Here is a 24263-nt window from a genome sequence, read left to right as displayed (position 1 = left end):
TGCTCTCATTCTTCAGAAAAAATGTTCATCTCATCGACTGGTTTGTGATCATATGAGAATGGGTCTTAATTTGTTAATGTTTTATCACTTTCTGAGTAATATATTTACATTTAACGAGAATTTGAGAGACAGCAACTTAATACAAAAGGGATAACTTTTTAATAGTAGGGATCCTAGATCCTGTGACAAGTTACTAGATGTTGCCAAGATTGCCAGTTACCTCCTCCAGCATGTCTTCTCGCCTTCTTCCTCAGTGACAGAATCTTGATTTCATTTGAAGTGATAATGCTCCCAGAACAAAGAATGCTACCAGTCTCCTTTGAAGCTATGTTTGGCCATATGACTAAGTTCAGGCTTATGACGTGTAAGTGGAAGTCTCCCTAAAAGTTAGGGGGTGTGCGTTTGTGGTGTCCAGCTTCTTTCTGAAGCCAATCTAGAATGTAGACACGATGGCTAGAACTAGAGTTATCCTTGACCATGAGGTGACCTTGAGGATGAAAACTACATACTGAGGATAGAAGAACAGAAAGATAGGTACATGGGTCAGTTGACTGGACAACCCAGATTATCTACTTCTACTTTGTTTAAGTTACATCATTTTAGGATTTCCTTTCATATGCAGCTGAACTTGACTTTAACAGTAAGACAAATATCTTTGGGTAATCAGGGCTTTGCAGATTTTTGAGTTGATATAACTGATAGGCTGATTCTGAGAAAACCATCACTGTTGGTTTTTTTTTGGGGGGGGGTTGATGTTTTTTGGTTTTTATTTTTAAAACAACAGCATGTTTTATTTTTGTCATCAGAAAACACAACAATTAAGAAAGAAGAAAAAACAATTTTAAATGACAAACCTTCCAGGAATGTGTGGGGTAAGCCAGTAAAGGAAACTACAGGATATGGTAAAACGAAATTATTTTCTGTTACTTATTTACAAAGTATTTAAAGCCACTGTTGGTTTTTGAGGGACAGAAGTTCTTGGTCTCTGAGAGCATATGAAGAATTCTTGTTCTCCTGAATCCTTCTGAAATGAATTCTGTCTTACACTTTCTTAATTGTTTAAAAAGCACAGTTTTTATCATGCCAAGTATTTTGTAAATGACTAGACAATAAAGAGGATAACCTATTTTCTATCTGTCATGCCATAGTTTCTAGCAGGTTTCTGGGTTCTTCATATCTTGTTGATCATATTAGTTTAACAGTTACCCTAGATTGACATGCCCTGGTAAGAAGAAACTCTCAAAAAGAGAAGTAGTTTGGAGGAAGAGGAAATATAGAAAGGTCAACCACAAACCATTCTGATTTCAGCATGATATGATTTAGCATAACCCAAACATCGAAAGCTGTTATTGGGAACATTGAAGATTTACATCACGGTGGCTCACCAGATACACAAGGCTGGAGCAATATTGCTGTGTAGAGACAACCCCCATCCTTAAGAAAAAATTTCGGTGGACACAGTGAATTTGTGAGTTGATAGGCGACATGGATCATTTGCAAAATAAACAAGATCAAATCCTTATGTTTTATTTCTAAATAGTCGCACTGCTGCTTTTTTACTCTGTACTTCAGCAGCTCAACTATGGCTGGGGCCTGTACCCTAAATCCCTTGCCCTTGGCAGGTGTCTTGCTTTTGGCTCACTGGTGACTGATATGAGTGTGAGCCTGAATTGTGTTTTAGAAAGCAACATCTCCATAAGACCAGTAGAATTACTGCTGTCAGTGGAAAATTCAGAATGGCAAATGATAGCATCAGCAGAGAAGGATAAATATAAACAATATATTAATGTCACTGTCAGGCAGAGATCATCTCAGGACTACGGAGATATTGGGTTTTTTTTGTTGTTGTTAGTTTGTTTTGGTTGAGGAATTTATTGTGGCTTGCTCTATTTCCTTTGGTTCATTCTGCCTCTCTCTTTCTCAACCCCCTTTAGCAAGGATGATAGGACTGAGTGTGAAGTTAAGAGAATGGAAGAGAAGATAGACAATGGAATACCAATTTCAAAGCAGTAAGTAGACAAGTGACTATCCAGTCATTGGGTTACAAATGACAGAACTGAATATTGATCTAAATAAATGATCAATGCAGTCATTGGGTAAGGAGCTTTCATGCAAATTGATGAAAGATAGTAGAGGAGACTTAGGAGCAGGACTTTGGAATGCCAGGGACAGTATTTTTTGTGTATACATTTATACCTGTTTTTTAATATGGAAATACTTTTCTTTCTTGTTAGGGAACAGCATTCTGTCAGCAAAATTAAGCCCCAGAATTAAACTTCTTCAAAGAAGGAAAGCCAAAATGAAATCATTTTTAAGGGTATAAATAAAATAGATCCACGCATTTCCTGACAGCCTGAATGAGAAGGTCCATATTTATCTCAGTAAGCTTTCAGCGTTAGACTCTAGGAGCCAAAGTGACAGTTTTGGATTCAGCCAGACAGTGAGCCTTATATATAAAGACTCAAAATAGATTTCCCTTGCCCCTATTCCTGCCAAAGAGCCATTTTAGGTGTGCTGGAAGGTGCTGAGCACACTAATGCATAGTGTCCTTATGCTGAGTGGGAGCAATGGATGGTTTTGCCTTACCTGACTTTTCTTGATTGGAATTTAAATCCCCAAAGAATCTGAAAGGTAATATGGTATTTCTTGTGATTTCATGGCAGATGTGCTTTTTGGCATTTTTTCTTTTTTATGCATAGAATCATTGAAAATTGAGATGGAAATGCCAAATGCCTGCATTCATATAATGGAAATAATTGAGCTGTGGACAATCATCTATGCTTTTGATCATTCTGGGATTAGAGGAATTCCTTACACTTACGGAATTCAACTGTGTCAAAAGATGAGGAATAAAAAAATGAATTTAAGTAAAATGAGAACTTGTATCCTAAATTTGAACAGAACTCAAGGCCAGCTTTTTGTAATAATATTCTGACTGGGCTTTGTAACTGTGCTCTTTTACAGCCTCTTCTTTTTCTTCTATCTTCTTCCCCGTCTTCTTTCTCATTGGCCTCAATTAAAACACACACACACACAACATCTAAAGGCCACGTATATGCTTTAGATATGGTGCCAGGTTCTAGACAGAGCAAAATGGGAGAGGATATGGGCCCTTTTCTTTTAGAACTTACACGTTAAAATCATATGTAAGGAGTATGTGCATTGAGTGATATACAGTCAGCTCTCCATATCCGTGGATAAAAAGCATACGGAAAAACCACTGCAAAAAATAATACAACAATAAGAAATAATACAAATAAAAAAATAACAACTATTTGCATAGCATTTACATTGTTAGGTATTATAAATAGTAATCTAGAGATGACTTAAAGTATAAGGAAGGATGTGTGTAGGTTATATACAAATACTACTTCATATTATATCAGGGACTTGAGCATTCGAGGACTTTAGTATCCATGGAGGTCTTGGAGCCAATCCCCCACAAATACCAAGGAACGACAGTATTAATTTATACAGGCATAGAATGAAGTAGAGAGAATTTAGATTCCATGTTTGGGCAAGAGGAAAATGGGATTTGAAAAATCTCTTCAAATCAGTGAGAGACAAGTCTGTAAAGGAGATGGGATGACTGGACAAACAGAGCATGAAACTAAAATGCCTGAGAAAAGCAAGAGTGGTAGGTAGGGTAGTGGGAGGAGAAAAGAGATACGAGGTGGTAGTTTAAGGTGCTTCGAATCAGGATGTTTTGAATGCGACTTAGGCCTGATCCTTAATGTAGTAAGTAAGTAGCTATTGTAGACTCTCAGGAAAGGAAATGGCATTAATGAAATCTGTGAGTGAAAAATAAACTTTGTCTATAAGCATTTTATGTTAGTTTCCATCTCCAACCTGGGAACTTCAGCAGGGAGGAAGTTGTAACAAATGATCTAAGAAATAATCCGGTGGGGAAGGTTTAGAAGAGAAAAGACTTGGCAACAAAAGAGCTGGAGTGGGTGACAGGGATACATTGTAATTACTGCAAGGTCTCTGGCTTGGGAGGTCAGAGTTACTTTGATGTTGCTCTTTGAGGAGGCTGGGCTTAGGGAAGGGTGTAGGGAAGAGAGGCAGCTGTAGCCTCAGTGGGGTCAATGTGAGGGAAGTGTAAAGCATGAAATAAGGAATCTCTACACAGGATTCACATGAGGGGTAAAAATTTGTGATGAGAGAGGTATTATACTTTTTCCTTTCCAACGTAGCCTGGGCCTAAATTGAAGTGACAGACGAGTGTGTTTGGATTTGTTTGTTTGCTGTGCTGTTCCCTTCTCCCCGCACCCCCCCTTCTAAACATGTGATAATTTGAATCCTTCCGCCTCCTCCTCCTCTTGTTCTTCTTTTTTCTTTTCTTTCTTTTTCTTTTTTTTTTTTTTTTGCTCTGTTACCTGGGCTGGAATGCAGTGGCGCCATCTCGGCTCACTGCAACCTCCACCTCCCGGGTTAAAGCGACTCTCCTGCCTCAGCCTCCTGAGTAGCTGGGATTACAGGCATGCGCCACCACGCCCGGCTAATTCTTTTTGTATTTTCAGTAGAGACAGGGTTTCACCATATTGGCCAGGCAGGTCTCAAACTCCTGACCTTGTGATCCGCCTGCCTTGGCCCCCCAAAGTGCTGGGATTACAGGTATGAGCCACCGTGCCCAGCCTTGAATATTTATTTAAGCATGCCCTTGTATTTTTTTTTTAACTCATTCTGGCTCATTAAGAGGATCACAATTTCCCACTGTGAAATTATTTGGAGGTTGAGGTATCTCATTTGAGCAAGAAATGCTTCCTGAATTAAAAGAATGTGAGTAGGAACTCTGAGTCCTAAAATGTGATACGGAATTATCTATACCTCTTAGAGTGTGTGTCTGTGTGTGTGTGTGTGTGTGTGCACGCGCATGCACACATGCACACAGCATATACAACTGTAGTGAGTTGTGTATAAGTTCCTATGTTAGGGCTTATGTATTTTGGGTGTCTCATCTTTCTTTGGAAATAGGGAGTATATTTTCTACTTCATTTATATCCCTCATAGAGCATGGTATATATAGTATACTATAGACTGCATAAATTTGAGTATCTCAGGAATTTAAAATTATTGGCTGATCTACAGGGAAATGCAAATCAAAACCACAATGCGATACTACCTTACTCCTGCAAGTATGGCAGTAATCAAAACATCAAAAAACAGTAGATGTTGGCATGGATGTGGTGATCAGGGAACACTTCTACACTGCTGGTGGGAAAGTAAACTAGTACAGCTACTATGGAAAAGAGTGTAGAGATTCCTTAAAGAACTAAAAGTAGAACTACTATTTGATACAGCAATCCCACTATTGGGTATCTACCCAGAGGAAAAGAAGTCATTATACAAAAGAAATACTTGCACACGCATATTTATAGCAGCACACTTCACAATTGCAAAATCGTGGAACCAACCCAAATGCCCATCAATCAACCAGTGGATAAAGAAACTGTTTTTTTAATATATATATATATATATATATACACACGTATATATATGCACATATATAGACACACATATGTATACACACATATATATACATGCATATACATATGTAATATATACATACATATACACATATACATATATACATATATACACATATATACGCATATATATATACACACACATATATATGATGGAATACTACCCAGTCATAAAAAGGAATGAATTAATGGCATTTGCAGTAACATGGATGAGATTGGAGACTATTATTCTTTCTTTTTTTTTTTTTTTTGAGACGGAGCCTTCCTCTGTCGCCCAGGCTGGAGTGCGGTGGTGCGATCTCGGCCTGCAAGCTCCGCCTCCCAGGTTCACGCCATTCTCCTGCCTCCGCCTCCTGAGTGGCTTGGTCTACAGGCGCCCGCCACCATGCCCAGTTAATTTTTTTGTATTTTTAGTAGAGACGGGGTTTCACCGTGTTAGCCAGGATGGTCTTGATCTCCTGACCTCGTGATCCTCCCGCCTCAGCCTCCCAAAAGTGCTGGCATTACAGGCTTAGTCACCGTGCCCGGCTGGAGACTATTATTCTAAGTGAAGTAACTCAAGAATGGAAAACCAAACATTGCATGTTCTCACAGATACGTGGAAGCTAAGCTATGAGGACGCAAAGGCATAAGAATGATACAATGGGCCGGGCGCGGTGGCTCATGCCTGTAATCCGAGCACTTTGAGAGGCCGAGGCGGGCGGATCACCTGAGGTCAGGAGATCGAGACCATCCTGACTAAGACGGTGAAACCCTGTCTGTACTAAAAATACAAAAAAAAAAAAAAAAAAAAAAAAAAAAAGAAAAGAAAAATTAGCCGGGCGTGGTGGCAGGCGCCTGTAGTCCCAGCTACTCGGGAGGCTGAGGCAGGAGAATGGCGTGAACTCGGGAGGCAGAGCTTGCAGTGAGCAGAGATCGCGCCACTGCACTCCAGCCTGGGTGACAAAGGGAGACTCCGTCTCAAAAAAAAAAAAAAAAAAAAAAAAATGACAGAATGGACTTTGGTGACTTGGGAGAAATGGTTGGGGGGGGGGGCGAGGGATAAAAGACCACAAATGGGGTTCAGTGTATACTGCTTGGGTGATGGGTGCACCAAAATCTCACAAATCACTACTAAAGAACTTACTCATGTAACCAAATACCTCCTGTACCCCAATAACCTATGGAAAAATAAATAAAAAATAGAAAAATAAATAAAATAAAATTATTGGCTGATTTAAAAAAGCAATGTTAAAAATGAGTAGTCTTATTAAAAAACAATGATAGAAACATCATGAAGTTCATATAACCTCAAAGTAATTTCATATCTTTTACATTTTTCTATTTCAACTATACATTAATGCTTGTTATGATAATTGAAGTACTCTAAAACAATCAGATGTCTTCTAAATCATCAATCAAAAATATTTTCAGTAATGTGCATTGTTAGATATATTTTATTGTGCTCTCATTCTGTGAAAATTGGTAATCTAAGTATGGCATATATGCTAATTACCAATTAATGACTGGCTAATCGCAACTCAACCTTGGGCAAAGCCATTTTCTATGGATTTCCTCAACTCTTAAATGGGAGAAAATGACTCCTGGCCCACAGGCATCTTGGTGAAGAATTTATTTGAAAATATTTTTCTGATAGAAAGTTCCAGACAGACATTTTCATGACACAATAACTTTGAAGTTCAGCAATGAAGTATATGCTACCTTCAAATGAAACTAGAAGGGGTGACAGATTGGTAGAGCATGAATTTTGAAACTGAAACTGGCTGGGACATCAAGGTTAACATTACTCTTTAACCACTTCTTTTTCCTTCCCCTTTGCCCCCTTTTCCTTTCCCAAGCAAAGTATGGAGTGATTGGGAAGTAGGCCCTTACCTTTTCTTTCAGAAAGTGGTATACTGCTAGTTCCCTGTGATTTGGGAGGGAAAATCCCATTTGATTCCTCATCTCAATAATTTCCTATGATGCCTGCTTCTGTGAATGGTATTTATGGGTTCTTGTTTTTTAGACAATTGCCTTGGAAAGGTATCTAGTCAAACACTGATATAAAGAGGAGCCAGATGTGAAGGCTATGGAATGTTGAATTTGTCCTAAGTTGAGTTCCTGTTTATAGGAGGAGAGCCTGAGACCCTTTTTGCTAGTTTAGCTTTCTCCTTTGCTGAGTCTGCACATTTGGAATATTTTAGTGTTGGCCTGCTATGACTCACTGCCTGTCCAGCAGCTTAATTGATACTTCAGCAAGTTCACAATATATCTTTCATATAATTAAACACTGGGGCTATGCACAAAAGGATATGTTTTTAATGCATCAGTTATGAAGACATTTTGTCATCAGCCCCTTATTTCCACTGTCTTAATACAGCAGAGTAAAATATGATATTTAGGTATCGTTATGCTTTGCCATTTTCTACTTCCAAACCTGTTGGGTCCTCTCTGGAAAGGGAGTCTTATGACCTACAGTCAAACAAGGTAGGTCAGATAATTTCCTTACGGCCAGCTTTTACACAGAAAAGCAGAGGAAAAATCAGAGTGATATTTTTAGGTTTAATGGCTGGCTTTGGAAAAAAGGGGTTCTGATTTCTATGACACGCCTTGAGGAAGAGGGATTCTAGCTTTTATGGCTAGCCTTGGGGGGAGAATGGGACTGAGAGACTGGCAGGTAGGAGAAGGTCAGAGAAAAACTGTTGCTTCTGAGGCCTTCATTTTGGGGCATTGTTTTCTGAGCCTCAGCATAGTCATCTATGTTTAACGGGTCTGCTCCATTTCAGTTGCTGGGAATATTCTCAGCAAACACTTACCCAGTGTGTTCAGCAGCAATCAGGCTGTTGGTGATAATGTAGAAGTTTATTAGAACATGAAGAGAGGAATTACCTACAAGTAATTCTGGAGAGCTGGCTACCAGGGGCCAGATGCCTCATAGGCAGAAATTCATAGAATAGCATGCATTTATTATATGTTGCCAGCTGTTTAAGCATTTGAGCTCAAACCTCCTATTAGACCCTCCCCAGCATGCGGGCCACCCACCAGTTACAAGGCATGATGACACGACAGATGACTCGTCCTCCTTGGTAGCAGTATGGATATGGGTAGTAACCTAGTAAAGGTTCACAGACGCGGCGGCAGTAGCGGTTGCCTCGACGGCAGTAAATACAACAATAACCTCTCTCATCCAGCATGGGATCAAATTCTATTCCATTTTCAGTCTGAAAGAAGAAGAAGCCAGTGTTGGGGGTGGGAGAGGAAGGTTCACTAGCAAGAATTCTCACCAAGCAGGGGAGAACTAGAAGACTGTATGAGTTGGGGGCTTGTGAGAAATTAAGCTCCTTAGCCTGATCATGGAGATATATCTGCAGAGATCGAGATTGATTTTGAATGAGCCTCCTGGAGATTCCAAGTTTCTTAAACATTTTTTTTTTTTGTTAAAGCCATGATCATACTCCTTCCAATGATCGTGATCTGAGGGGTAGTAAGTTTTGTGAGGGCTCTTTTTTCCTCCTCTATCAAGAGTTTACATAAACATAACTCACATAGTCATTTATTGGAAGTTCTTCCTCACTTGCTTGTCTGGCGTGACGGGTCTTCTCTACCTTCACTTGAGGGACCACCCACTGTTCATTTTGTTCAATCCCTTTTTTTTCGTTGGCAGGAAAGTGAAGATCTTCTCCCTCCTCCTCAAAGTCTTGTAACTCGGAAACTAAGATAATAAATGCAAAGTTGTGATGCAACTGCTTTGCAAATGTTCCTGAAAGAAGTGCTTGGGAGAATAGCAGTTGGGGATAGAGATTTTCATTGTGTCTTCTAACTGGCATCATTTAGGCATGGACCACTTTTCCAAGCTCTTTCAGCTGATATTTTAGAGTAGTTTCCAAAACAAGCCTGATCATTTCTACATACACAAACTTCTTTGCTTCTTTGGCATCAAGCATTTACTGCTTTGCCTTAATAGCATACTAAATTAAAAACTGAGGACAAGGGACTTCTGTATCTCCTACAATGATGATTTTACCCATGTAGATGCTCAATAAATATTTCTTGGTTGCCTGAATTGATTTGACATCCTCTGTCTTCCCACTTCCCTTATGTTTCTTGTCTTAAATTTTTTTTAAACTTTCTGTTTAGAAATAATCTTAGATTTATGGAAGAGTTGCAGAAATAGTACAGAGTTCACATATTCTTCACCCGGTTTCCCCTAATGTTACTTACATAACCATGGTACAATGGTCAAAAATCAGAAGTTAGAATTGGTACAATGTTATTAACCAAACTACAGACTTTATTCAGATTTCATTAGTATTTCTACTAATTGTTCTTTTTCTGTTCCAGCATCCAGTCCAGGATACCACACTGCATTTAGTCACCTTTTTAATGTCTCTAAAGAGTACCCACAGATGCTTACACTGGTGAGAATAACCTCTCTTGGGTAATAGAGTAATCTATGCTGTGCAGAATGAGGGAGGCCAAATTCCATGTTAGCTAAACAGACTAAGACATCCAGGGGCCTTTACTTTCTCTATGGGCTGACTGGAAGTTGAGGGCTGGACTCTTCTCCTCTGGACATCTAGCCCTCAACTATTTTTATAGTAATTCCTAAAACAGCGACAAAGAAATTTGTATTGCAGTGATTGTCCTATCTTCTAAGGAAAATGCCACCATTTGACATAGGGAATCCTTCTTGACAGCAGAGCATTGTTTTTGCCCTTCTCTCCTCTATTCTTGGGTTGGACCCACAGTGGTTTGAGCAATAGTCTGGTATACCGACTGCAATGAATATAGATGTGCAAAGAAAGACAGATTAGTTTTTTGCTATCACTAGTCACATTAAGGTGGTGTTACCTTTGCTGGGATATTTAAAAGCCTGTCAACATTAATTTATCTGATTTATAACTTGGCTGTGAAAAATTCCCTCCTCACTGGCAGTCAGCATATATAGACTCATCCAAGAAGATATAAACCGATCATTTGTTTTCCTAGAAATGTAGCCTCTAAATGCTGGGAACATTAAGCTGTTACTGTCTTACAAAATAGGAGGAGGATGAGAATAACAGTGTCATACCTGATATTAGAGTGGGATTGATCCAATACATGGTCACGTTATCACAAATCTCCAGAATTTTGGAATTTTTAAGAAAATCTCGGTTTTCAATAGGCTTTTCTGCTGGGACCCAAATCACTGACTGTTCAAAGAAAGTTGTGGTAATTTCTTCATTCTGAAAGAAGAAAGTAGCTTAGGGTAGGGATTGGCAGAGAAATTAATAGAACAAGTGAGACATTATGGGATGCTGGAAAACAATATATTTTGAGTGTAATAAGTTTAATCCTAGGGCTGCTGGTGAACTAGCTCTGTGCCTTGCATTCAGTGGGTGCCCTTTGGGGAGTTAACAACTGATCCTTCCTCCCTCTTGGGTCTAACAGCAAGGCTGCTTACTAAAATAGGAGCCTTCTCTGTTACCATTTCACTCAAAGTCAGAAAGGCGCTTCATTATTTTCAGGGTGCCCTGGGTCTGTGTATGTCTTAACTTGAGCTTCTGGAACCCTAAGTGATTTACATTTGTTTTCTTTTTTATAAATACATTTTGTTAGCCTGCCTTATTTTAGGTTTGCCTCTTGGGTGGCAAGCAGGATTTGACCTGAAGCTGAAAAAACTCCTATAATCCAAACTGGTGAGATCAATTCAATAACAATGTAATCTAATATTTTGGTTTTACAAGATTTGCCTGTTGATGGTAGCTAGTTATAGTACAAAAGATGTCCTTTTATGTTTTAAAGTCAAGTCTCCAGTTTATGACTTCACTGGCCTTCCTACTATTGCATTCCTTTCATTGTAGATGCTTAGAGTTTATCTCACAGAGTGTTTTTCCTTTAAGCAGCTTTTTTTATATTGTAGAGGATGCCACTTTCTCTTCAGTTTCTAGTATTGAGGTAATTGTGTTGTATACCTAGTTCTTACTAATTTCTCCCGGAATCATTTACAATTCTAAAGTCTTAGCACCTTTGTCCTTGAGTCTGTAACGACCTTGAGATGCATTGAAAGGAATTGTATAAAATAAGGTTGGTATGCTGACTAGCTTTATTAGCAAAATCAGGGCTATTTATATACCTGCTCTGCATGTTTAAAATACACATGCCATGGATACAGTGTGGAGGGAAGTACAGAAGAAGGTTTTTGTCATTCAGGACCACAAATTTGTCTCATTAAAAAAAATCTGTGGCGTGAATATAAAAAACAAGATTTACCTGAAGGTACAGTATTCTTACTATCATGAAATGAATATTTGCGTTATTTAAAATATTTGGTGAAATTAACTGAAGACTAAATTAGGGCCAAAATGAGACATTATGAGCCTTTGCCTTTATTTTTTATTTGTTTATTTATTTATTTTTTGACACTGCGTCCTGCTCTGTCATCCAGGCTGGAGTGCAGTGGCGCAAACTCGGCTTACTGAAACCTCCACCTCCCGGGTTCAAGCCATCCTCCCACCTCATCCTCTTCGGCAGCTGGGATTACAGGCACACGCCACCGTGCCCAGCTAATTTTATTTTGTTTTGTTTTGTTTTAGTAGAGATGGGTTTTCACCATGTTGGCCAGCGTGGTCTCGAACTCCTGACCTCCAGTGATCCCCCCTTCAGCCTCCCAAGGGGCTGGGATTATAGGCGTGAGCCACCGTGCCCCGATTCCTTTGCCTTAATCTTTCAAAAAAATAAATCCTATTATATCACTTCCGGTTCTCATTGCTGGGTGGCCTACTCAAATGCTTACATTATTTTCTGTATGTAATCGGCATACGTTATTGTGTATAGTAGCTTTTTAATCCTATTGATTTTCCTTTTATCTTACCATTGCCTTCTATAGTCATTCCTAATATCCTGAACGTTGATCTATTCCTCAGATGCATCTAACTCATGCTTACTTTAAAAAAAAAGTCTCCAAACTTTGTCACTACAGTAGACCTTGGGAGCAGAGCATCATCTTTGGGAGAACGTTCTTTGTTTTCTTGGAAATTCTAGTAACAAGGGTCTGTAACTTCTCTGGCCCCGAGGAGACCAGTAGCATGAAAGAGTAAAGTGGGAGCCAATGACAGCTCTAAGACTTGGGTAAGGGAAAGAAAAATAGTCCTCCCCACCCACCGCCCCCAAATAAAGAAAAAGGTAAAGGAAAAGATAAATGGGTTGGTGAGAATCAAGATGGAGGGAGCTGGGTGGGAGAAAAGTGGAAAAGAACAGGGAGAGAGAGAAGAAAGAAAGAGGTTTTTATAGTTTATAGAAAGATCACTCTGCCATGGCTGGGCGTGGTGGCTCACGCCTGTAATCCCAGCACTTTGAGAGGCCTAGGCGGGCGGATCATGAGGTCAGGAGATTGAGACCATCCTGGCTATGGTGAAGCCCTGTCTCTACTAAAAATACAAAAAAAAAAAAAAAAAAAAGAAGAAGAAGAAGAAAAATCATTCTGCCATTGCCATAATTCCACTTTAGATTTGCCAACTAAGCACTAAACCAAACCAAACCAATGTTTGTTTTTTCTTGCTATAGTGGGGATATGCTGTCACAATAGGACCTTAACTGAGATCCCCCTTCTCCTCCCACTAATAAAACCATACTGTAATTATAGACAAAATATCAGGGAACAATAAAGAGCCTAAGGGCCTTACAGATAGTTGTATTTTAGGCAATAACATCCATCTCCCATTAGGTTTTAAGGGGCCATTCAGTGATTTCACCAGCACCCTAGGTTGCCTTACTTTTGTCTAGCAGGGTGTTTTCAGAGAATTTGTATCCCATTGCAGTGTTCACCTTCTTTGCTTTGCCTTTCCTACTGTGGTTAAATGTGAATTATTCCATTAGCAGCCCAGCATAAAATGGTAAGGTGAATGAACCACAATCTTTAAAATAGGTGAATACTGAAGTGTGACAAAAGTGGCAAGAACCCCAGGTGGCTTTGGAACTTTCTTTTTTAAAAACGCTTTATCTGAGGCAAGATTGATTTTCTCTGGCTCATCCCTCTTACTAGAAATCTTTGGTTTCAGAGAAAATCAACATAATGTTAATGGGTGCCCGGGTATAAAAGTATAGCATTGCACCTAAAATTATGCACTTGAGTTTTCTGAAAGGCCTAAGTTCAAGACCCCAATCTGCTACTCACTAGCTGTGTGACCTTGAGCAAGTCACTTTTTGGCTCTGAGTTCTAGTTTCCTGATCTGAAAATGATGATAATAATGGTACCTATTTATAAGGTTGTTGGAGAATCAAAGAAAAGTAAAGCATTTAGTACAATGTTTGGCACATAGCTAGCATCCAATAAATGATGTCTTTTGCCACCACAATTATTCTTCTTACATACCTCATCTATTTCCTCTTCTGGTTCAGAAAATTCAGGAATCACTTTAATCTGAGTTTTGATAAAACATTTTTGAAGACCCACGAAGTAGATGCCAGTGTATCCCTATAAAACAGACAAAACAACAATAAAGCTTCCCAAAAGGGCCACTATTAGTAAGTTCCATGATCTGTTGGGGTCCCAGACTAGCAAAATTTGAATTTAAATGGAAAGCTAGAGGAGGCTAGCTTTCCATTTTAATTCAAATTTTAGATGGAGGCTATTTTTAACTTGACTCAACTGCTCTAATATTTTAAGTGGAAAGTCTTAGGGGGAAAACATCCAACTTACGTTTTTAAAGTCGTGTACTTCCAATGTTTCATCAGTGCCATTTCCGCTTCTGAATATTTCAGTTCTGGTCACAGGATCAATTTCCATGTAAATCTTCTTCTTCTCTCCATTGCTGTAGAAAGTGTGCTCCATGTCATAGGTCTGGGAGAACAGAGGAAAACAATCTCTAAGATACTCAGTGTGTCCCTAAAGTGAGGTGCTTTTTGGCGCTGGAGCTGATATGGGGATCCCTTCAGAGCTGGTATTTTGAATTCAAGCCAAGCTGCTGAGCTAATTACTAAGAATTCCAACAGTTTTCTTGGCAGCCTTGACTAAACAGCAAATGATAGTTTGCAAACCAGCCTATAAAGTATTTTCTCCTTGTGTTAAGCTGAGGGATCACCTAAAACCTATGCTGCTTCTTTAGGCTACCACTTCCGTTTCCAAGTGCTAAGTAATCACGACCCCTCCCCCTACCCCCCCCCCCCCCGGCTCACTGCCCTGCACCCCCCCCCCCACTGCCCATGAAATTTATTAGGGCTTGGAAAGAGATTTGAATACACATAAAATGGTTAAGTGTTTTTTGTCTTCTTATTTATCCAGGGCTTTAATATTGCCACAACAGCCTTGAGTCTATTCGTTTTAGAATCTGGAGACTTTCTCCTTGCCAATATTAGAGCCCTACCCTGCTTTGTTTGCTTCCTTTTGCCCCTTAAACTCCAGGAAACATTTATTGCCTTCCCTTAGCCTTCTCTTTATACGGCAACCAACCCCACCCAGTTTATTCCTGGGTTCTGTTTCCCAAGCCATATTCAGTTGTTTTCAAGTTCTGCAGATTCTTTTGTGTATATGGAATTAAGCCAACTGAGCCAAGTGTCCTGCATTAAGTAACGTGGAGCCTCCCAAGAAGAAAGACTGCTCATCAGGTCTTTCTTGAGTGGCTAAAACAAAACCCCAGATTTCCTCCTGCACTCTAAAAGAGGCAATTGTATTTCTAAAGACCAAGAGGACCAGTCCCATATGGCACTGCAGTTTAGGAGTAAGCCCATAACTTATAATTTTAGGACATATTTATAGGTAGAAGCAAATAAGCATAAAGGAATTTGTTATCTGTCACAAACCAGGCCAGACCTGATGATGCCTTTTGGAAGTCTATCTTATCTCTGTCATTAGGAGACCTTTGTTTATCGAGTTTCTCCATGTTCATTTTTCCTTATGAAAAAAATTTGGGAAACTAAAAGCCTGAAAAAGCAAGTCTTCTTCAGAGCCCACATTGCTTTCTAATGATACGGTTCCCAGTGGCAGCCTTATAGAGAACTTACACCAGGTTGGGTCGTTTTTTAGTCTCTGCTGATGCCATTGACTGAATGTTAGTTTAACCTGGTCAAATATTCACCAACTCAACTAGAGAAAAACAAATTGGAACCATTTGTAGAAGCAAGTGTTACTTCAAGGGTGACAAGTCTAATGTAGCTGCTGAAGAGAAAAACAAGAGACAATGTCATTTACCTCTTGGTAGCCCTACAGTGCCTTGGACGTGGTTGGAACCTAAGTATTTGTTGAATAAGTTTTCCCCACCAATAGCACATCCTTATCTTCCTAAAGAGACATTTTTGAGTATTGGCAAGGTGTTTTTAAAAAATCATTTTAAAAGTGAAAGAAAAACAATACTTAGAACTCTCCAGCAACTGCAGAGTTAACTCAGGAAGTCTGGCCTGGTTTGTGATAGGTAGCAAATTCCTTTAGGTTTGTTATTTGCTTCTAGCAATAAATATGTCCTCAGTTCCAGCTCTGCAGCCAGCTTGAAAAGAGAAACTTCTACCTATGGCAACAAATTGAGCTCTCAGTCTGTCTGACCTAAGTAGAAAAGGGAGGCATCCACTTCAGATCCAGTCTTGTCAGCTCTCCCAATGGGGGAATTTTGTTAGAAATACTATCCATTTTTGAGACAAATGTTGATGCCACTAGCCATTGGGGGCTGGGGTGGGGTGTTTATTTCATCAGTAGCACCACTGATGGATTATTGTATGGAAAAATGAGGTTAGAGACTAGGGGATGCTGGAACACTGCCTACCTGGGCGAAAGAGAAAATACAGGCTGTATTTTCAATCACTGGTAGAAGACTATGGAACCTACTGGTGACATTTAGAATTTCAGTGTGCTTCTGTGGAATGAGTTTTCCTGCACTGTTGGCAATGCACTTTACTTGGACACCTTGCTAGATGAAAACTATTGGAAACTGCCAAGCTCAGCAGATCTTGATTATTTTCAACATTCCTGCAAAGAGTTTTTTTGATAGGGGAGAAGGGGTCCATTCTGATTGTGTTCATTAACCAACTTGTTGGCTTTATGTTAGTAATGATAAGTTACTAGAGTGGGAACAGAATGACTTCGTTTATGTGTGAATCCTTGGTAGGGGGTAGGAGTGGGGAGCTATATATTCACCCAGACAGAATTCCACTATCAAAGGTGTCCTTTTGGAACAGACTGTTCTTCGTCTAGGAAGATGATGCTGGTGGCCCACTTTGGACTCTTTGGAGATGGGTATGAGCAAATCCAGACACACTGTCTCGCCTGGGTCCCTGTGGAGCACATTGCTTGGGTAATGGCTATGCAAGCTTCACTGGCCCATATGAAGACTGAGCTCATGCCTTTGGCATCACAAGTACTTTGCTCTCTGCTAAGCTTCCTGGCTCAGGGGTTGAAGGTCTTCCTGGAGATGAAAGAATAAATGGCTTTGTCCTCTCCAGGAGCAAGCTAAAGCAGAGACAGGATGACTGGCCTGAAGAGAGGTGTGAGTGGGCTACAAGTAGCTCATCTCAGCTGCCTCCAACTCAGCTTTATTCCAGGGAGGATAGAGCAAGGACAGAATATGATGAGGAGTACACCCCTGCCCAATTGGCAAATAGAGAGAGTTAATTTTTGGTGCTTCTAGCTTTCCTTTTCTGCTCTATTTTCATATTCTGTTCATTCTATACCCTCATAGCCCTTCCTCTTTCTCTTCCTATTTCTGTCCCTTTGTCTCCTGTCTAGACATCTAGGAATTTCGTGGTGCTTCAGGTACCTTATGACAAAGAAGAAATCAATCTGACCCATGATTTCACACTTAGATATTAGTGATGAATATTTGTCTGTTTAAAAATTTGAGTACAGTACTTCACTCAGAAGAATGAAGTACTAATGGTGGATTTTATTACTTTATTACTTTGCCATTACTTTCAATGGCTAAAACCACAATTACTTTTGCACCAATCTAATAGGCACAGTGGCACGAGGAATGGGAGCTATTTGGGGGCAAGGGCATCTTTCCAGCACCACTCAAATGGGCTCTTACTCCACCCACACATAAGGCTGGCCTTAACTATAAGAACCAGAACACTGGAATGGAACAAGGAAGCCAATGGAGTGGAATAGGAATCAGAAGTGAAATGAGACAGATATGTGGTTAAGTCCAGGCAGTGAGAGGCGTAAGGAGACCACACTGACAAAACATGTAGAGGACACAACTCATTTTTCTTCCCTGCCCAGGAGTTCTGTCTTCAGTCCAGTTAAATCCTCCATTCAGGCAGCAAATGAGCCCTAACATCCCTCTTTCACAGTTTTCCTTGTTTTCTTGCCTCTGTGGCAGTCCCTGAGATCAGAAAAGAAAGCTTTTTAGAAAAAGTAAAGCTATCTCATACCTCAGTGTGATGGATCTGTTTTAGGGGCAAGAAGCTTTAGCCTGTCCCGACAGGGATTTGAGGACATTTGGCTTAGGTTTGTTTTTTGAAGCCTGTGATTAATCTAGCTGCTCTTCACTCCATCTTCATCCCTTACTGTCTGTTTATGAGGTACACTCTCCAAAGGTGAAATACATGCTCAGAATAGCTGGCTAGCAGGTGTTAGGCTGGAAGGAAGGGAAGAGAATGCACTGTACCATATTATTATTAACCTAACTTGGGGGAATTAAAGGGCCTCTGGGTATTTCTTTACCAACACAGAGCAGACAGATTGTTCCTTATGCAAAGTTAGAGTTCTGCGTCTTCAATCACCATTTGGCAATATGCAAAATATTGGCATAAGCAGCACAGACAGTCTTTTTCAACAAGAAAAAGCTACTTCTTTTATCTACAGACTTGAGCTGACCAGTAAGTTTTTATCCTACCCATTATTCCCATCCCTGATTCTTAAATGCAGCTGAAGAATAGTGGAAAGAATCTTCAGACTAGCCTCTAGTTCTAACCTTAACCCCACCACTTACAATTTGTGTGATTTTTGGGTAAATCACTGAGTGTCTCTAGGGACTCAGTTTCTATTTTAATCCTTTACCCCTTTTCATCTGTAATGCTAGATAGTTAGCAAAGTCTGCTAAGATTTGCTCAGATCAACCTGTCAGGTTGATCATTGGACTACTCCTACTGCTACTATCTGTTGATCATCCAGGCTACTTCCTCCACAGCCCCAATTCCACTCTCAACCACTCCAGAACAGCTGTCTTCGAAGGCCCAGGCTCTTCATCCTGGTGTCATATAAGTTGTTCAGCAAATGCTGCCTTAGGAGAATGAAGAGACTGACTAAGAAGAACATGCCCATCACAGCCACAGCCTGGCTCTACATAATTGCTGGGAGCTGCCCTTGAGTAGCCCAGAATAAGTGCTGGCCCAGTGAGAATTGTACAATGGTGGACCTGGGTCTCACAGTGGTTCAGGAGGAAAATGAAGAGAGGTCTTTTTTTTTCTTTTTTGAAAGTGCCAACATGGCACCATCTGGTAAAGCTCAGTCTCCCTGCCAAAAATATTCCGGCTACTCCTTCAATTTTTTCCTTGAGGGTATATTAATGTTTCTCTAGACCCACATTTCACCCACCAGACTGTGGTGTAGGAAAGCCCAGGGGACCTGGAGAAGAAAGTTGTCTTCCTTGTGTGCCTAGAGAGGAGTGAAAAAAGTTAATATTGGGCTAATGCCCAATTGTGCATGCCAAGAAATAGGCACGCACAAAAAGTTGCGATCAGACTCGTCAAGAAAGTGCTTCTTCTGAGCAAAGGATTTTCAACCTAGAATGATAGTGGGCTCACAACGCTGGGGGAGACTGTTTTAATGATCACCTGCAACTGAGGTGTGGCAGGAGGGCAGAAAAATGCCCGCTTATCCCTATCACTCCTCATTGCTCTGGTAATATATAGAAGTTGAAGGAACATCCTCACAAATCTGCTGATTACTGTGTGGTCCTGATGGCTTTCAAACAACCCTAAAGTCACCAGGCAGCTCCTATGTAAGGCAGTAAGGACACTCTTTCATTTATTAAATGTATGATTCTTCTGCCTCGCTCCACAAAGGATTGGCAGGGATGGGCTACAAGGTCTGTGCTAAGTTTCTAAACTGTTGGTTTGAGGGCTAGGATTTTTCTGATTTGTTTTCTTCATGTTGGATTAATTAGCTGAGGAGTTGGCTTCTGACTGTTTCCAGTAAAATGTGTAATACAGGGGGCTTTAAGCAAGAATGTTTCTTTGGCGATTCTGCTTCAATGATCCCAGGGCAGTCACTGCCTAGAAGGAGAGCCTCATTATGATGCTTTCTCAAAATTGCTGGGACTGAATAGGTCTCTTCTGCTTGTTTAAGAAAGCTGAATTCAGAGCTGGATGGACCTGGCTTTCATTTAGCTCAGGTGACTCCTGTATGTGGCTGTGGGTCAGGGGCCTGGGACCTGTAAGAAAATGCAGCAGCTCACCCAGAGTTAGTCGTCCTTGTTTCACTTTATTTTGATTTCTTTCTCTCTCTGGTGTGTGTGTGTGTGTGTGTGTCTGTGTGTGTGCACACCTGTGTGCACACAGACCTGAGGTATGTGAGGGGAGGAGGTCAAGCATGGCTTGTTCTCAATTTGGATACAGGAATCTGGATCTTTTGTACACACCAAAGCGGGAGTGAGGAGAAGGACTTACTGGCATGAAAATGTCAACACCAGATGTGGGATGTTAAATAAATACTGTTTATTATACACAGATGTTGAAAGACAAAATAAAAAGGCGTGGTGGAGGCTAGGAGAGCAAACACTAAGAGCTTGGAGGAAATCCCAGGACAGCAAACAAATCACTGCCACCAATAAGCACAGTTGCACACACAGCTCTCTCTACCAAGGGCCACAGAGTCCCAACAAGTCTCGTGGACTTGTTAATGAAAGCCCAAAGAGCCTGGATTTTAATCTGCTAACTGTTGTTTCTTGCTAGGCCATACCATTAAGGGGAGAGTCTTTAATTTGTGTAAGATGCCTGGATCCTTTTCCTATGCAATTCTTCCAAGACTAATCTGACTGCTAGTGTCTTCCCAGTATTCTTAAGTCTGCTCTAAGGCAGGCTTATTGATAGTCTTAGCCATTGGAAACATAGATGGTCTCCTGAGATCTTTGTCTGGGACTTGAAGGTAGTAGTGGACTAACTAAAGCATCCACATTTCCAGCTGATTTCTTAGTTTTCAATGAACCAAACCTGGTCTTGTGAAGGCCATGACTTAAATATCAAAGACAATGAATCATAACTCCCCACTGGAATGGAAAACCAACAACATTTGTTCATGGTAGAGAAACTTGCCCTAGGGGACACCTGTTGTCTTTATCTGGATTACTTCATAATAGCTTTGTTCATTTCTGAGAGTCCCTTTGCTGAAAATGACATCCCAAAATGGATTGTTTCACAAGAGGTTTGATTTTTGATAAACTTTATTCAGCAGCATATCCCACCTCTTCTGTGCATGCACTGACCAAGTTTTACTTTTGGTTTGAGGTATCATAGGATTGCTCCTTATAATCATTAAAAACAGAACTAGATGATATAACAGGGAAACAGAGGAGACCATGAACCTGCTAGTGAGTTTGACACTTTGCAATAAAAAGGCAAGGTCTCCACTTAGTCGTTTATAGCTGCGCTGAGGCAAATAGCACTATAAGTTTATAAAAACACATATACTCTTTTGGAATAGCATTTGCAGTACCAACGACAACAATAAAACAAGAAAGGCCATTTGGCCCCTTATTTAGGCAAGCATCTAAGGGTGGTCAAAAGGACTAGCTATCCACCATGCCCAATTAAGTACATTATGGCTGTGGAGAACAAAAGGATTTATGGCCCTTTAACTCATGTATAATTTTCAAGAGGATCCAAGGTTCAACTTGTGGAGTGACATATCACCTTGGGAATTAACTAAGTGGTACCAGAATTGTATTGGAATGCATTTTGGCTCTCTTATTAATTGCTGTTTCCTTCCTGATGTCGATTGCTTTACCCACCCTGCCAGCCTGAACACAGGTGGCTTCTCTAGAAGGACATTTGAACGGTAAGTAGTTCAGAAGCAAGGAGCAGTAAGGGGAGGAGGAGTAGGGGATAGGGCTAACCATAGGCATTGGGTGATGCCTGAAATCTTTTCTGGAACAAGGTATAAATAAAAAGGCAAACAAAGTAGGCTGGCTTGCTCTCCCTCCTACTTAAACCTGATAAGATATCCTTTGGGACTAAATGAAAGTGGGTATGACAGCAGAGGTGGAGAACCCAAGGGTGGTTATGCCTTATACCTCTGTTTTCTTTCAGACACTTAGCCACCTTGTTTTCTGCTTTTCCCCCTCTACCTCTCTCTCCCCACTGACCCATATTTTTTTCTCTCTGCTCCTATTGCTCCTTTGGCTCCTAACGGTCCATGCCAACCCATTTTCTTGTATCATCCTCCTTCCTGGATTTGTGCTTTTTTCTCCCTACATCTGTTACCAAATAGAAATGAGCATCTTATGACAACAGATTAACAACAGTAATAACAATAACTTCAGCAGCAATCCACACACCAACAGAAAAACATGGCAAAGCCAGAAAACTATCTTCACAACTTGTAGTTTGTATATTTGTTGATTATCTTTTAAATGGAAATTGTGAGCATGAAGGGACAATGGTTTTATTTGGGACTATGGTTTTATTTATTTATTTTATATCTACACTTGCCCATTGCATATGAGCCCAGGAGTAACAATAACACTAAGGTACAGAAATATAAACTACAGTGGCTAGCCAAGCTTCACCAAATGACCGCAGCATCAGAAGCTTTCTGAGTTATCTGTGATTAATGACTTGGTGTCGCATGCTTCTACCTTGTGGCATTACTATCTCAGTGGGACAGTGATGATTACCGCTGGCAAGGAGCTGAAAAGCTCTAGTTTTTTTTTTAAGTCATAAATAAATGTGAAGTCAGGTATGAGAATTGCTCCTCCTGAAAAGCAGCTTGCTGCCTGTTCTCACCGCAGATGCATTAAGTCAGAAATATAATCCCTGAAAATCCTTTGCTGCCACTTTGGGTGGTTTCTCCTTATGTGGTGGTCTAATTACTTTTCCATCAGTTTCTGCCCAGATAATTGAAAGAAAGATTGAAAGTATTTTTTCTTAAAGTAAAAACTTTGCTCCTAGGAGGAGTCTTAACTCCTTAAATATAAGCATTATGGAAGAATGGGTAATTCTACACCCTATCATTACTAACCAAAATACAGAAGATAAATTTTTTTCCCTTACCAAAATAATTAGGCAAATGAAGGAGAGAAAAATCTTGATTCAGTTTTTCATACCACCAGAAAATAAACACAAAAGAGACTTAATGATTTTCATTTTCAGAATAATTTATATGCCTACTAATTAAATTCAATCAAACTCAGAACAGAAGCATCAGATTATGATGTGTATTTACTTACTTTTTTGGGTACCTCCGGCCAGAAGTGCTTGCTCCCCCAAAACAGGACAATTAGAGTTAGGGCCAGGATACCAAAGACCAGTCCACAAATCTTAAGTGATTTACATATTTTCTTGGATTTAAAAGCTTCTGCCTAACCAAAGAACAGAGAGAATAAAACAATACACAATAAACCTCAATAAGCAAGCCATAATTCAAAGTCACCTTTGATTCCACTTTCTAATGTTCACTTCGCAATATGATAAATCTGTGAAACCATGCTTCTGCTCAAAAGGGAAAAAATATGAATCAACTTACATTTAGAATGTGACAGTCTTCACAATTCTCTGGAGGATTCTTTGCCATGGTCTCTCAGCACACAGTACTCTTTGCCTGCTTTGAGAGGACTGAGAGACCACTGCTGAGGTGGAGTTGCAAGTGAGTCGGCTAACAGATGCCAGAGGAGAAGCTGAATTTATATGGCTCAAATATGTCATACCAGAGCCTGAGGGAGCCCAGGGGACTCCTGTGCTGCGATTTGTTACATAGATATACCCATATATGTATATAACTTCTGTGCACAGAATTCCATCCAGAATGGCAAAGACAGAAGGTTATAATGAAAACTATTGTCCTGGGGGTTGGGTTGGAAGGGGACCAAGCCTAGGACACATTGAAATGATTTTTCACTATGAACTTAAAATATCATGGTAATACATGCTGCACACTCCAGAAATAAGCAAACAAAACAAAGAAGGGAATGAAGTCCTAATTTCGATTCCATTTGGTTCAACAAATATTTATTGCAGGGATATTAAATGTCAGGCGCTGTGCTTGGTGTTTGAGATTCAGAAATGAATAAGATACTGCCTCCTTCACTAAGTTAAAGCTCTTTAAATGGTGCTATCAATATGTACTTAACTAATTATAATGAAAACAGGATAAAATAAAGACTAATTCTAAGCTCTCTCCATCTTCTGTCTCTGATTTTTCTCCTTTCTTGGGACCTCTTCCTCAGTCTGTTTTTTAATGTTCACATGCCTTGTGGTTCTCTTCCTGATGATCATTCTCACTTTACACAGACTTCTTAGATGATATCATTCATTCCTACAGTTGAAAATATCACCTACATATCAATGATTTCCACATCTGTACCTGTAACCCAGTTCTATCTTTTAATTTCAAGGCCATTTGAACATCTCCACCTGGATATACCTCAGAAATCTCAAACTCAACATGTTCTATATCAAAGTCTCCTTTCAACACCTTCTCCTAACCTACTTTTCTCCTCATATTCCCAATCTTAGTTGGTGGCTATATTAGTTTGCTAGGGCTGCCATAACAAAATACCACAGACTGAGTAGCTTAAATGGCAGAAATTTATATTCTTACTGCTCTGGAGGCTAGAAGTCCAAGATCAAGGTGTTATCAGGGTTGGCTTCTTCTGAGGCCTCTCTCCTTGG

General features: G+C 40.1%; 1 protein-coding gene and 1 long non-coding RNA gene across 2 annotated transcripts; one reads left to right on the top strand and one right to left on the bottom strand.

Moving 5' to 3' along the window:
• The first annotated feature begins 1933 nt into the window (after positions 1-1933).
• Positions 1934-11143, top strand: LOC129023972 (uncharacterized). Its single transcript, XR_008496999.1, has 3 exons — positions 1934-2009; positions 9810-9886; positions 11067-11143. It is a non-coding gene; the product is annotated as an uncharacterized LOC129023972 (long non-coding RNA).
• Positions 8316-23290, bottom strand: TNMD (tenomodulin). The gene is made up of 7 exons (XM_054470926.2): positions 23119-23290; positions 22823-22954; positions 14149-14289; positions 13822-13923; positions 10540-10693; positions 9014-9180; positions 8316-8689 (listed from the first exon to the last, which is right to left on the bottom strand). The coding sequence occupies exons 1-7, from the start codon at positions 23164-23166 to the stop codon at positions 8480-8482; spliced, it is 954 nt and encodes a 317-aa protein (XP_054326901.1). The 5' UTR covers positions 23167-23290; the 3' UTR covers positions 8316-8479.
• Between the last annotated feature and the right edge of the window lie 973 nt (positions 23291-24263).

This window comes from Pongo pygmaeus, chromosome X (assembly GCF_028885625.2).
Source record: "Pongo pygmaeus isolate AG05252 chromosome X, NHGRI_mPonPyg2-v2.0_pri, whole genome shotgun sequence".
NCBI lineage: Eukaryota > Metazoa > Chordata > Mammalia > Primates > Hominidae > Pongo > Pongo pygmaeus.
This window is presented reverse-complemented; position numbering and strand designations above follow the sequence as displayed.

Bases quoted from the DNA above. Each gene is read 5' to 3' on its own strand.
- TNMD (XM_054470926.2), bottom strand. From the start codon at position 23,166: ATGGCAAAGAATCCTCCAGAGAATTGTGAAGACTGTCACATTCTAAAT. The intron at 22,955-23,118 runs GTAAGTTGATTC...TTCTTTGGTTAG, and splicing joins AAGACTGTCACATTCTAAAT to GCAGAAGCTTTTAAATCCAA. The intron at 10,694-13,821 runs GTATGTAAGAAG...TTCTTCTTTCAG, and splicing joins CAGAAGAGGAAATAGATGAG to AATGAAGAAATTACCACAAC.